The sequence below is a fragment of the Xenopus laevis genome, chromosome 5L, assembly GCF_017654675.1.
Source record: "Xenopus laevis strain J_2021 chromosome 5L, Xenopus_laevis_v10.1, whole genome shotgun sequence".
Lineage (NCBI taxonomy): Eukaryota > Metazoa > Chordata > Amphibia > Anura > Pipidae > Xenopus > Xenopus laevis.
In genome coordinates, this window is record NC_054379.1 from 24,984,038 (window position 1) to 24,996,312 (window position 12,275).

General features: G+C 42.8%; 1 protein-coding gene across 2 annotated transcripts in view; it reads right to left on the reverse strand.

The window, feature by feature from the left end:
* The window catches only part of LOC108716564 (phosphofurin acidic cluster sorting protein 2), a 45,029-nt gene extending 35,808 nt beyond the window's left edge, over window positions 1–9,221 (reverse strand). For both annotated transcript variants that reach the window (XM_018262778.2, XM_018262777.2), the window contains exons 1-2: window positions 8,984–9,221; window positions 5,953–6,223 (exon numbers count right to left, since the gene is read on the reverse strand). In XM_018262778.2, coding sequence (XP_018118267.1) covers window positions 5,953–6,137 — 185 coding nt within the window. In that variant the 5' untranslated portion in view covers window positions 6,138–6,223; window positions 8,984–9,221. The remainder of the gene's footprint in view (window positions 1–5,952; window positions 6,224–8,983) is intronic.
* Window positions 9,222–12,275: the final 3,054 nt, after the last annotated feature.

A 12,275-nucleotide genomic window follows, 5' to 3' on the forward strand; every position in this document is an offset into this window, starting at 1 on the left:
AGTGCAGCAGAGTTAGTGCCCAGAGAGAGTGTAGCAGAGTTAGTGCACAGAGAGAATGAAGCAGAGTTAGTGCCCAGAGAGAGTGTAGCAGAGTTAGTGCCCAGAGAGAGTGTAGCAGAGTTAGTGCCCAGAGAGAGTGTAGCAGAGTTAGTGCCCAGAGAGAGTTTTGCAGAGTTAGTGCCCAGAGAGAGTGTAGCAGAGTTAGTGCCCAGAGAGAATTAAGCAGAGTTAGTGCCCAGAGAGAGTGTAGCAGAGTTAGTGCCCAGAGAGAATTAAGCAGAGTTAGTGCCCAGAGAGAATTAAGCAGAGTTAGTGCCCAGAGAGAATGTAGCAGAGTTAGTGCCCAGAGAGAGTGTAGCAGAGTTAGTGCCCAGAGAGAGTGTAGCAGAGTTAGTGCCCAGAGAGAGTGTAGCAGAGTTAGTGCCCAGAGAGAGTGTAGCAGAGTTAGTGCCCAGAGAGAGTGTAGCAGAGTTAGTGCACAGAGAGAATGAAGCAGAGTTAGTGCCCAGAGAGAGTGCAGCAGAGTTAATGCACAGAGAGAGTGTATCAGAGTTAGTGCACAGAGAGAGTGCAGCAGGGTTAGTGCCCAGAGAGAGTGTAGCAAAGTTAATGTCCAGAGAGAGTGCAGCAGAGTTAGTGCCCAGAGAGAGTGTACCAGAGTTAATGCCCAAAGAGAGTGCAGTAGGGTTAGTGCCCAGAGAGAGTGCAGCAGAGTTAATGCCCAGAGACAGTGTAGCAGAATTTGTGCCCAGAAAGTGCAGCAGAGTTAGTGCCCAGAGAGTGCAGAGGGGCTAGTGCCTAGGGAGAGTGCAGCAGGGTTAGTGCACAGATAGTGCAGAAGGGCTAGTGCTTACAGAGAGTGAGCAAGGGCTAGTGTCCAGAGAGAGTGCAGCAGGGTTTGTGATCAGAATGAGTGCAGAAGGGCTAGTGCCGAGAGAGAGAGAGAGAGAGAGAGAGGGTGCAGCAGGTTTAGTGCTCAGAGAGAGTGCACAAGGGCTAGTTGCTCAGAGAGAGAGAGTGCAGAAGGACTAGTGCCCAGATAGAAAGCAGCAGTTCTACTGGCCAAGAATATTGCAGCAGGGCTAGCGCCCAGAGAGACTGACACAGTGCTGGTGCCCTGAGATGGTGCTGCAAAATACAATAGTGACCTTAGTGATAACCTAACACACAGAGGTTACATACACAGGTTACATACACAGGTTACATACACAGGTAACATACACAGCTATAGATGTTTGCTACACATTACACTTCGCTCACTCATGATTGTCTTCTGGCACAAATCCCACACTTCATTTCTTTCTTTATTTCTCTCTAACAGAGAGCAGCGTTAGCCCTGCAGATTTCTATGTTACCAGAATTTCTATTCCATACGACACCTCTTGAATTCCAGATTAACTCAGTTCTCCCCTCCCCACCATCCCCTCCAAGCCAGAGATTAACAGCTAATCACAGATTTAAGGCACAAAGAGGATATCCCGTCCGACTAATGGGTTGGGTTGATTGGAAGAGAGAATCCAGATACCAGAAGTAAATACACAATCTGAGCTTGTCAGGAGCAGAGGCAAAACTTCAGTTTCTTCTTCTGCTCCCAAGGGCCTATTTGAACATAAGGACACAATGGCATTAACAATTTCACCCTCTTTGTGCTGTATACACAATCCACTATGCACAATCCAGTATACACAATTATACACAATCAATTATACACAATCCAGTATACACAATCCACTATACACAATCCAGTATACACAATCAATTGTACACAATCAATTATACACAATCCAGTATACACAATCCAGTATACACAATCAATTATACACAATCCAGTATACACAATCCACTATACACAATCAATTATACACAATCAATTACACACAATCCAGTATACACAATCCAGTATGCACAATCCAGTATACACAATCCAGTATACACAAACCAGAAACCCAGTGTACACAATTAAGTATACACAATCCAGTATACACAATCCAGTATATACAATCCACTATACAGAGTCCAGAAATCAGTAAACACAATCCAGTATACATAATCGAGTATACACAATCCAGTATACGCAATCCAGAAATCCAGTATACACATTCCAGTATACATAATCCAGTATACAAAATCAAGTATACACAATCCAGTATACACAATCCAGTATACACAATCCAGTATACACATTCCAGAAATCCAGTATACACAATCCAGTATACATAATCCAGTATACACAATCCAGTATACGCAATCCAGAAATCCAGTAAACACAATCCAGTATACGCAATCCAGAAATCCAGTATACACAATCCAGTATATACAATCCACTATACACAATCCACTATACACAATCCAGAAATCCAGTAAACACAATCCAGTATACATAATCCAGTATACACAATCCAGTATACACAATCCAGTATACACAATCCAATATACACAATCCAATATACACAATCCACTATACACAATTCCTCTATACACAATCCAGTATACACAATCCAGGCCAGGGGGGGTCACCTGCCCCAATCACAGACTCCCCAGGGCTGGTTGTAGGGTACATTTTATCAGGGGCACAATGACAGATTCCAAGGAACCCCCAGGAAGTGTCACAAAATGTGAGAGAAATTCAGAGATGTGGGAACTTCAGCCAATCACACTGAACAGCAAGAGATGCCTTGGGGGAAGCACAAGGGATGAGACTTATAGGAGCTGACACACTGAAAGAGAGGCAGGGGTCACAAGCCAAAAGGCAGGAGGGGGACTGTGCAGAATTCGCTCTTTGTACTGAATCACATAGCGATACACAAATCTAACATTTCACAATTATACGCACTATTAAATGGGTTGTTCATCTTTGAGTTAACTTTTAGTATAATGCAGAGAGTGATATTTTGAGACAATTTGCAATTGGTTTTCATTTTTTATTATTTGTGTTTTTGTGTTATTTAGCTTTTTATTCAGCAGCTCCCCAGTTTGCAATGGCAACAATCTGGTTGCTAGGGTCCAACAGTCCTTTGTAACCATGCACTCGTTTGAATAAGAGACTTAAATATGTATAGTAGAGGGCCCAAATAGAAAGAAGAGTAATAAAACGTAGCAATAACTGTAAATGTGAAGCCGTACAGAGCATTTGTTTTTAGATGGGGTCAGTGACCCCCATTCGAAAGCTGGAAAGAGTCAAAAGAAGAAGGCAAATAATTAAAAAAACTATAAAAAATAAATAATGAAGACCAATATAAAAGTTGATTAGAATTGGCCATTCTATAACATACTAAAAGTTAAAGGGATCCTGTCATCGGAAAACATGTTTTTTTCAAAACACATCAGTTAATAGTGCTACTCCAGCAGAATTCTGCACTGAAATCCATTTCTTAAAAGAACAAACAGATTTTTTTATATTCAATTTTGAAATCTGACATGGGGCTATACATTTTGTCAATTTCCCAGCTGCCCCTGGTCATGTGACTTGTGCCTGCACTTTAGGAGAGAAATGCTTTCTGGCAGGCTGCTGTTTTTCCTTCTCAATGTAACTGAATGTGTCTCAGTGGGACATGGGTTTTTACTATTGAGTGTTGTTCTTAGATCTACCAGGCAGCTGTTATCTTGTGTTAGGGAGCTGCTATCTGGTTACCTTCCCATTGTTCTTTTGTTTGGCAGCTGGGGGGGAAGGGAGGGGGTGAAGTCACTCCAACTTGCAGTACAGCAGTAAAGAGTGATTGAAGTTTATCAGAGCACAAGTCACATGACTTGGGGCAGCTGGGAAATTGACAATATGTCTAGCCCCATGTCAGGTTTCAAAATTGAATATAAAAAAATCTGTTTGGATTTCAGTGCAGAATTCTGCTGGAGCAGAACTATTAACTGATTCATTTTGAAAAAATGTTCCCCCCCATGACAGTATCCCTTTAACCTAAAGGTGAATCACCCCTTTAAACCAATATGGATTATTTACTAAAGAGGCACAAAAATGTCACTATGTTTTTACCTTTAATGCAACTTTTTCTAAGTTTAATGGAAAAAAATAGCATTTGATACCAGAGCCTCAAAGATTTAAACAACTTGTGCCTTTAAAGGGGTTGTTCACCTTCAAACACTTTCAGACAGTTCAGCAGAGATAAAGACTTTTTCATTTTACAGTAGTGATGTACGGGTCGGGCTTTTCCCAACCTGCTCTCCCACCACCTGCGTCCGCCTGCGTCCGCCTGAGCCCGACTTCCGGTTTTTTTTATAGACTCGCACAGCCGATGATGTCATAAAAGGGACCGGGCAAGAGGTGCGTGTCTATAAAAGCTCAACTCGGAAGCCGGCATTTTGAAGGTCGGAAAGGAGCATGCGAGGTCGGGCCGAACCCACCAGCCGGCCTGCACATCACTATTTTACACCTTCTAAAGCAGCTGCTAGAATTGATACAATAGTTGCTAATATTCCCCAGATGCTGCTGAGAAATGTATCAACTAAATGTATCAACTAAATGTAGCAAATTGTAACAGTTCAGATGCTCCTGGATCACTCAGCTGCCAGACTGAGACACCAGAGACGTGAACATTAAACTTTAAACTTACATTTTGGGAAAACGATAAAAAATAAAAGATGGAAAGCAATTGAAAAAACAATGGAGCTGGAAAAAGGGTTTGGAAAATGAACACGAGTGTAGGGGTTTTACACGACACACTTACAGATGGGGGATTTATAAACTATACTGTTACTATACTGTTACTATACTGTTACTATTCTGTACTCTTGCTCAGCACAGCTGCAAATATAAGACAAGATCAGTGGGATAACGATACGCTGCATCCACAAAAAAGTAAGTGTAGCAGGTAGAGTTGTATTTGAAGAAAGAAGAAGATGGAAAAGGATCGCTCCGTGGTACTCGCTGGAAGAACCCTGGGCCGGTGCAGTTTTCTGCTGATAGGAGCACCAGCCCAGGGTTTCAGGTGTAAATACAATCACTTGGGGTGCCTAACATTTGGCACCCCCAAGTATAAGAAAACTTTCCTTCTCCTTTAAAGGGGTGGTTCACCTTTAAAGTAACTTTTAGTATGTTATAGAACGACCAATTCTAAGCAACTTTTCAATCGGTTTTCATTATTTATTTATTTTTTTAGTTGTATAGTTATTTGTCTTTATCTTCTGATACTTTGCAACATTCAAATGGGCGTCGCTGTCCCCTTCTAAAATACAAACGCTCTGTAAGGCTACAAATGCATTGTTATTGCTACTTTTTATTACTGATCCTTCTATTCAGACTCTCTCCTATTCGTATTCCAGTCTCTTATTCAAATCAATGCATGGTTGCTAGGGTAATTTGGGCCCTAGTTACCAGATTGCTTAGAATGCAAATTGAAGAGCTGCTGAATATAAAGCTAAATAACTCAAAAACCTTCCATAATAAAAAAGTATGACAATTGCAAATTATCTCAGAATATCCCTCTCTACGTCATACTAAACGTTATCTCAAAGATGAACAACCCCTTTAAGGGTCAAAATTAATTTCTAAGGTAAAAGTAAATTTCTTAAAGTGTCTATGAGTGATGTACCCAGCATAAAAGTCTTGTTGCTCACCACTCATAGGGCCCCATATTGCTACGTTAGCATTGCCCTCCCTCTAGTGACCCACAATTATTAGCCCACTGGTTACCTGGGCAAAGGGCCCTACCAATGTTACCCAAGCATTGATCCATCTCGGTCGCACCCCATTATTTTGCTGAAAACTCACCCACAATGCACTTGACCATATACCACCACACATAAAGAAAGGTTCAGTGTTTGCTCAGGTGCAGTTACCCTTAGAAACCAGTAAGATGTTTGCTTTAAAGTAAGTGCCCACTAAATGCTGGCTGCAGATTGGCTGCTGTAGTTAAATAGACCTATCGCCCCTTTTATTATATAAAGCACATGTGTGTTATAGCGGGCGGTGCAGACTGTATAGAGCGAGAGGTCGCCTCTTACCTTGGCACACAACTAGGAGAGCACCTGTCCACCTCCCAAGTAGCAAACAGGTTCATGGGTACGGGAGGGTTTCCACTTCCCTGTATCTGTACATCAGTAGGTCCAACATTTACACTGAGCCCTGGATCTCCTCCTGCTCGGGTCATGCTAATGACAGGGCTCATCCCACTGCCTGATACGTTCATTGTGCTGTTATGGAGAGTTAAAGGGGAAAGTTGTCCTCCACCTCTCACCGTCAGATGGACTTGACTGACCACTTAGAGTGAAACACCTGCAAAAAGAGAAGGATTATTCTGGGAAGGACTAACAGTACAACTTTATGTTTTCCTGTATCATGTATGTATTTCTGTATGTCTGCATTGATGTGTGTATGTATGTATTGCTGCTGTGTGTATTTCTGCATGTCTGTCTGAATTCATGAATCTATGTGTTTTTGCATGTATGTATGTATTTATACTTATGTATGTTTTTATGCATGTATGTGGGTATGTATGTATTGCTGCTGTGTGTATCCCTGCATGTATGTATTTCTGCATTTATGTATTCCTTCTGTATGTAATTTTGCATGTGTGTTTGTATGTATTCCTGCATGTATGTATGTATTTCTGTGTTTATGTATATATTCCTGTTGTGTGTATTTCTGCATGTATGTATTTTTGCACGTATTTGTGTATGTATGTATTTGTGAATTTATGTATGTTTTTCTGCATGTATGTGGGTATGTTTTCCTGCATTTATGTATGTATGTATGCCTGCTGTGAGTTTTTCTGCATGCATGAACTTTTGCATGTGTGTGTGTATGTATGTATTTGTGTATGCATATATGTATTTATGTATGTTATTCTGCATACATGTGTGTATGTATGTTTTCCTGCATATATGTGTGTGTGTATGTATGCAGTGCTGTTTCTGGGGTCGCTGCTGTCTGAAACAGCAGCCCGATGTTACCCCCCGATGTCACCCACCTTATTTGCTCTGCACTTACCTGCAGCTGTTGGGCTTTCTGCAATAGAAGAGCTGAATTTTCCTTTTTTAAAAATGGAAATTCTGCTCTTAGCAACACTCACTGCCATCTGAGGTGAGGCTCTTACCTTGTCTCAAGGCAGGAGTGGCCCTGTATGTATGTATTTGTATGTATTTGTATTTGTATTTGTATATTGTATGTATTTATGCATGAATGTGTGTAGGCGTAAATTTATGTATAATTGTATTTATAAAGTGCTACTGGCATAGGCAGAACTGTACAGTTGCACTGTGTAGAAAAAGGAGACAGGGAGGAGAAGTATTGAAATAAATGATGGAAGCTGTGAGTGGATGACTACAACAAAACACATGTAATCCCATTTATACAGAAACTGATACATGTATGAAACACGCAAGATTGCACTATGGCAGGAAAACTATCAATGGGACAAACTGACAGGGTCAGACTGACAGGAATAAAGTAACAGGGACACACAGACAAGAATACAGTGAGAGGGACAGACTGACAGTGATACATTGAGAGGGACAGACTGACTGTGATACAGCGAGAGGGACAGACTGACTGTGATAATCAGCGAGAGGGGCAGACTGACTGTGATAAAGTGAGAGGGACAGACTGACAGTGATACAGCGAGAGGGACAGACTGACTGTGATACAGCGAGAGGGACAGACTGCCAGTGATACAGCGAGAGGGACAGACTGACAGTGATACAGCGAGAGGGACAGACTGACAGTGATACAGCGAGAGGGACAGACTGACAGTGATACAGCGAGAGGGACAGACTGACAGTGATACAGTGAGAGGGACAGACTGACAGTGATGCAGTGAGAGGGACAGACTGACAGTGATGCAGTGAGAGGGACAGACTGACAGTGATACAGCGAGAGGGACAGACTGACTGTGATACAGCGAGAGGGACAGACTGACTGTGATAATCAGCGAGAGGGGCAGACTGACTGTGATAAAGTGAGAGGGACAGACTGACAGTGATACAGCGAGAGGGACAGACTGACTGTGATACAGCGAGAGGGACAGACTGCCAGTGATACAGCGAGAGGGACAGACTGACAGTGATACAGCGAGAGGGACAGACTGACAGTGATACAGCGAGAGGGACAGACTGACAGTGATACAGCGAGAGGGACAGACTGACAGTGATACAGTGAGAGGGACAGACTGACAGTGATGCAGTGAGAGGGACAGACTGACAGTGATGCAGTGAGAGGGACAGACTGACAGTGATACAGCGAGAGGGACAGACTGACTGTGATACAGCGAGAGGGACAGACTGACTGTGATAATCAGCGAGAGGGGCAGACTGACTGTGATAAAGTGAGAGGGACAGACTGACAGTGATACAGCGAGAGGGACAGACTGACTGTGATACAGCGAGAGGGACAGACTGACAGTGATACAGCGAGAGGGACAGACTGACAGTGATACAGCGAGAGGGACAGACTGACAGTGATACAGCGAGAGGGACAGACTGACAGTGATACAGCGAGAGGGACAGACTGACAGTGATACAGCGAGAGGGACAGACTGACAGTGATACAGCGAGAGGGACAGACTGACAGTGATACAGCGAGAGGGACAGACTGACAGGGATACAGCGAGAGGGACAGACTGACAGTGATACAGCGAGAGGGACAGACTGACAGTGATACAGCGAGAGGGACAGACTGACAGTGATACAGTGAGAGGGACAGACTGACAGTGATACAGTGAGAGGGACAGACTGACAGTGATACAGTGAGAGGGACAGACTGACAGTGATACAGTGAGAGGGACAGACTGACAGTGATACAGCGAGAGGGACAGACTGACAGTGATACAGCGAGAGGGACAGACTGACAGTGATACAGTGAGAGGGACAGACTGACACTGGAGGGAAGAAAGGAAAAGCTTTGAGCTGTTTTGCATTTCTGGGATGTCAATGGGCAACAGGGTGTCAGAGTCAGACAGGGGTCGGGCAGGGAATTAGGGAGACATGAGTAAAACTGGGGGTAGATAGAAAGCTGTGTGATGTGTAAAACTGACATTACCTGTCCCCTGAGATCAGAAACAAGGGGTTTTGGTTCTTCTGCTCTGTCCTCTCTTCAATGGCAGCCTGAGGGCAGCGGGCCGGGAGCACTCACAGCAGAGCCAGTAGGAAGGGACAGCCAGCAGCAAGCCATGCACATCGTCCGGCTACTGAGACTCCCGGAGATGCCAGGAGATCGCACGTCCCTTCACAGAGAATAAGGATGAGGGAGACGGAGGGGGTGGAAGACTGAGGGAGAGAGAAGGCGAGGAATCTGGGGGCGGAGCCAAGCACTGATTCACTCAGAATGACAGCCAGCCAATTGTGCTGCTAGAAGAGCAGTCTAGCGCCCGCCCCCTGTGAGATCAGTCGGGATGAGAGAGTAGCGAGAGATAAATAGGCTGAGCCGCTGCCCATCACTTCCCTCCAGTGGGAGCTGCTGCCATAGGCACAAAGTGCAGCGCAGAGAGGGGAGGTGAACGCCCAACGGCTCTCACATAAAGGAGCAGTTACATGGCGGCCTAGTGGCACCGACAGGCTCCACTAATACTGCGAGAAATAACACATAGTAATAATAGCCCAAGTCTTTACACCAGAAAAATATATTCACCATATGCTGTAATAAGAGCTACATTATTATATGGCTCCCACATGTCACTGCTCAATCTTCATGCACACGATTATATATAGGACTTGCCTCTTGAAAGAATGATCTAATTCTTCTTAACAGAGTCCCCCATTGTATATATATTGTTCCCTTATATATTTATCTGCCTCTTCTCCAGTGTAACCAATCCCAACCTGTCCAGTCTTTCCCCATAACTAACGCCTTCCATTCCCTTTATCAGTTTAGTTGTTCTTCTCTGTACTTTCCCTATTTCATTACTGTCCCTTTTATATTTATATATAGTGATCATATCCCCCTTAACTGCCTCTTCTCCAGTGTAACCAATCCCAACCTGGCCAGCCTTTCCTCATAACTGAGCCCTTCCATTCCCTTTATCAGCTTAGTTGTTCTTGTCTGTACTTTCTCTTTTTCATTACTGCCCCATATATATTTATATATAGTGATCATATCCCCCTTAACTACCTCTTTCCCAGTGTAACCAATCCTAACTTGGCTGGTCAGTCTTTCCCCATAACCTTCCATTCCCTTTATCAGCTTAGTTACTTTTCTCTGTACTTTCTCTATTTCATTACTGTCCCTTATTTATTTATATAATGAGCTTTTTTGTTTTTCCATTTCAGGTATTTGGTGTCTTTCCAGGTCCAAGTCCCCCTCATCTAAATAGGGAAATACTTGAGACTATTTCGGGATAGTTGTTTCATTGGGTTTTTCTGTATTGAGATTGACAGAAAGCCAAGATGTGTTTGTCTACTCTAAGGAAGGTACGCCAAACTCTTGAGTATTTGCCAGTACCCATGGGGTACTGATTTGCAGCCTTTTGTTGCCCCAAAGGTTGGTTACACATACAATACTGCAAATATAACCCTCCACCCCAATAGTCAAAGGCAGGGGCGTAACTACAGAGGAAGCAGACCCTGCGGCTGCAGGGGGGCCCAGGAGGTAAAGGGGCCCGTGAGGCCCTAATTAACATACAATTTCAATAAATATTTATAATACAGTTCAATCTCTAGACATTTTGGGGACCTGAAAAATAATTAAATAATAAAAATATTATCTAGTTACGCCACTTGTCAATGGGAAACTTTATGATCATACCTTGTCCTGCTATGCACCTGTCACACTAATAATCTGACTGTTCACTGATGCAGTCAAATTAGCTGGGTGTATTGTCTTTTTTATATATGGAGTCAACCCGCACTATGGGGCGAGCAATTAATTTTACCCTACGCAAGATCTGACAGTCACATGCACCAGAATCCTGCAGCGGGTTACCTGCAAAAAAAAGCGGGCATCCTGCAGAATGAGGGGAGGATTTTCAGGTGCAGGTATAGATGCAGGTCTGCAGGTCTAATCTAAATTTCTAATGTTCTACTATTGTCTATATTTTACTCCTTTTAACGTTTTACAAAATGTATTTGTCCCAGCTGTAACTTCCGGTTTGCAGCAACATTACTTCCTGTTTGATAGTGGTTGGTAGGTTGCGGATAAGGCAGTCACGGGTCCGGGTAGCGGATCAAAGTGGGTAAATATGCGGGTTGCGGTTTGGGTCTTAGAAATTTGTTCTGTGCATGACTCGAACATGCACAACCTAAAGCAATAAGTGATTTGCGAGTTCCTGTAGGCCAGGAGTGCCCATACTTTACTAATGCGAGGTCTACTAATGCAGATTTATCAAGGGTCAAAGTGAATTAGAGGGAATTTTCGAAGTATAAAAAATTCGAAGTCATTTTTTGGATACTTCGACCATCGTTTGATTGTATTAGCATGAGGTGTTATTAAACCTTACAGGGAGAGGTGCCAAAACAATAGATGACGCACCCCCCCCCTCTATTCAAACTTGGTTTTTCAGCTTTTATATACAGTTAGGTCCATAAATATTTGGACAGAGACAACTTTTTTCTAATTTTGGTTCTGTACATTACCACAATTAATTTTAATTGAAACAACTCAGATGCAGTCGAACTGCAGTCTTTCAGCTTTAAAGGAAAACTATACCCTTAGAACAATGTAAGTAGCTATATAAATCCCTTTGGATTCACGGTGCACACAAACAAACCATACATTTTAGGTCACATGAGCCAATTAACAGACAGAGTTGTGTCTTTTGCTTCCACACTTCTTCCTGTTACAGTTAGAGCTGCAGTATTTCTGGTCAGGTGATCTCTGAGGCAGCACACAGACCATCACAAAATGGTGGCTCAAGGCAAGAGATGTAAAAGGGCAATATTTACTTAAATATAAATTCCCGTTTGATAGGATTCTTAAATATGCCACTTGATTTGATATAAACTATCTGTTGCTTAGTATTCATTTTGGGGGTTTAGTTTTCCTTTAACTCAGCAGGTTGAACAAAAAGATTGCATAAAAATGTGAGAAACAAAATATATACAAGTCATTGAGGAGTTCCATGACCCTAAAAAGGCAGAATGTCGTTATGCAGGTTATGGGACTTCGAGGTGACTTCTTATGTCCTCAAATTTTACAAGAGGGGGTACATTATTTATCATAATACACACATTTCAGGGAGTCATGTAACACAAATGACATAACTGAGCACTGATTATAACCAATGAACCTAATAAATTTCTCTCACATATTTAATGTGTGTAATGAAACTAATGAAAGCTCTCACTACACACACACACAAACAAACATGTCTACACAACTGCAGACAGAGACCCCCCAA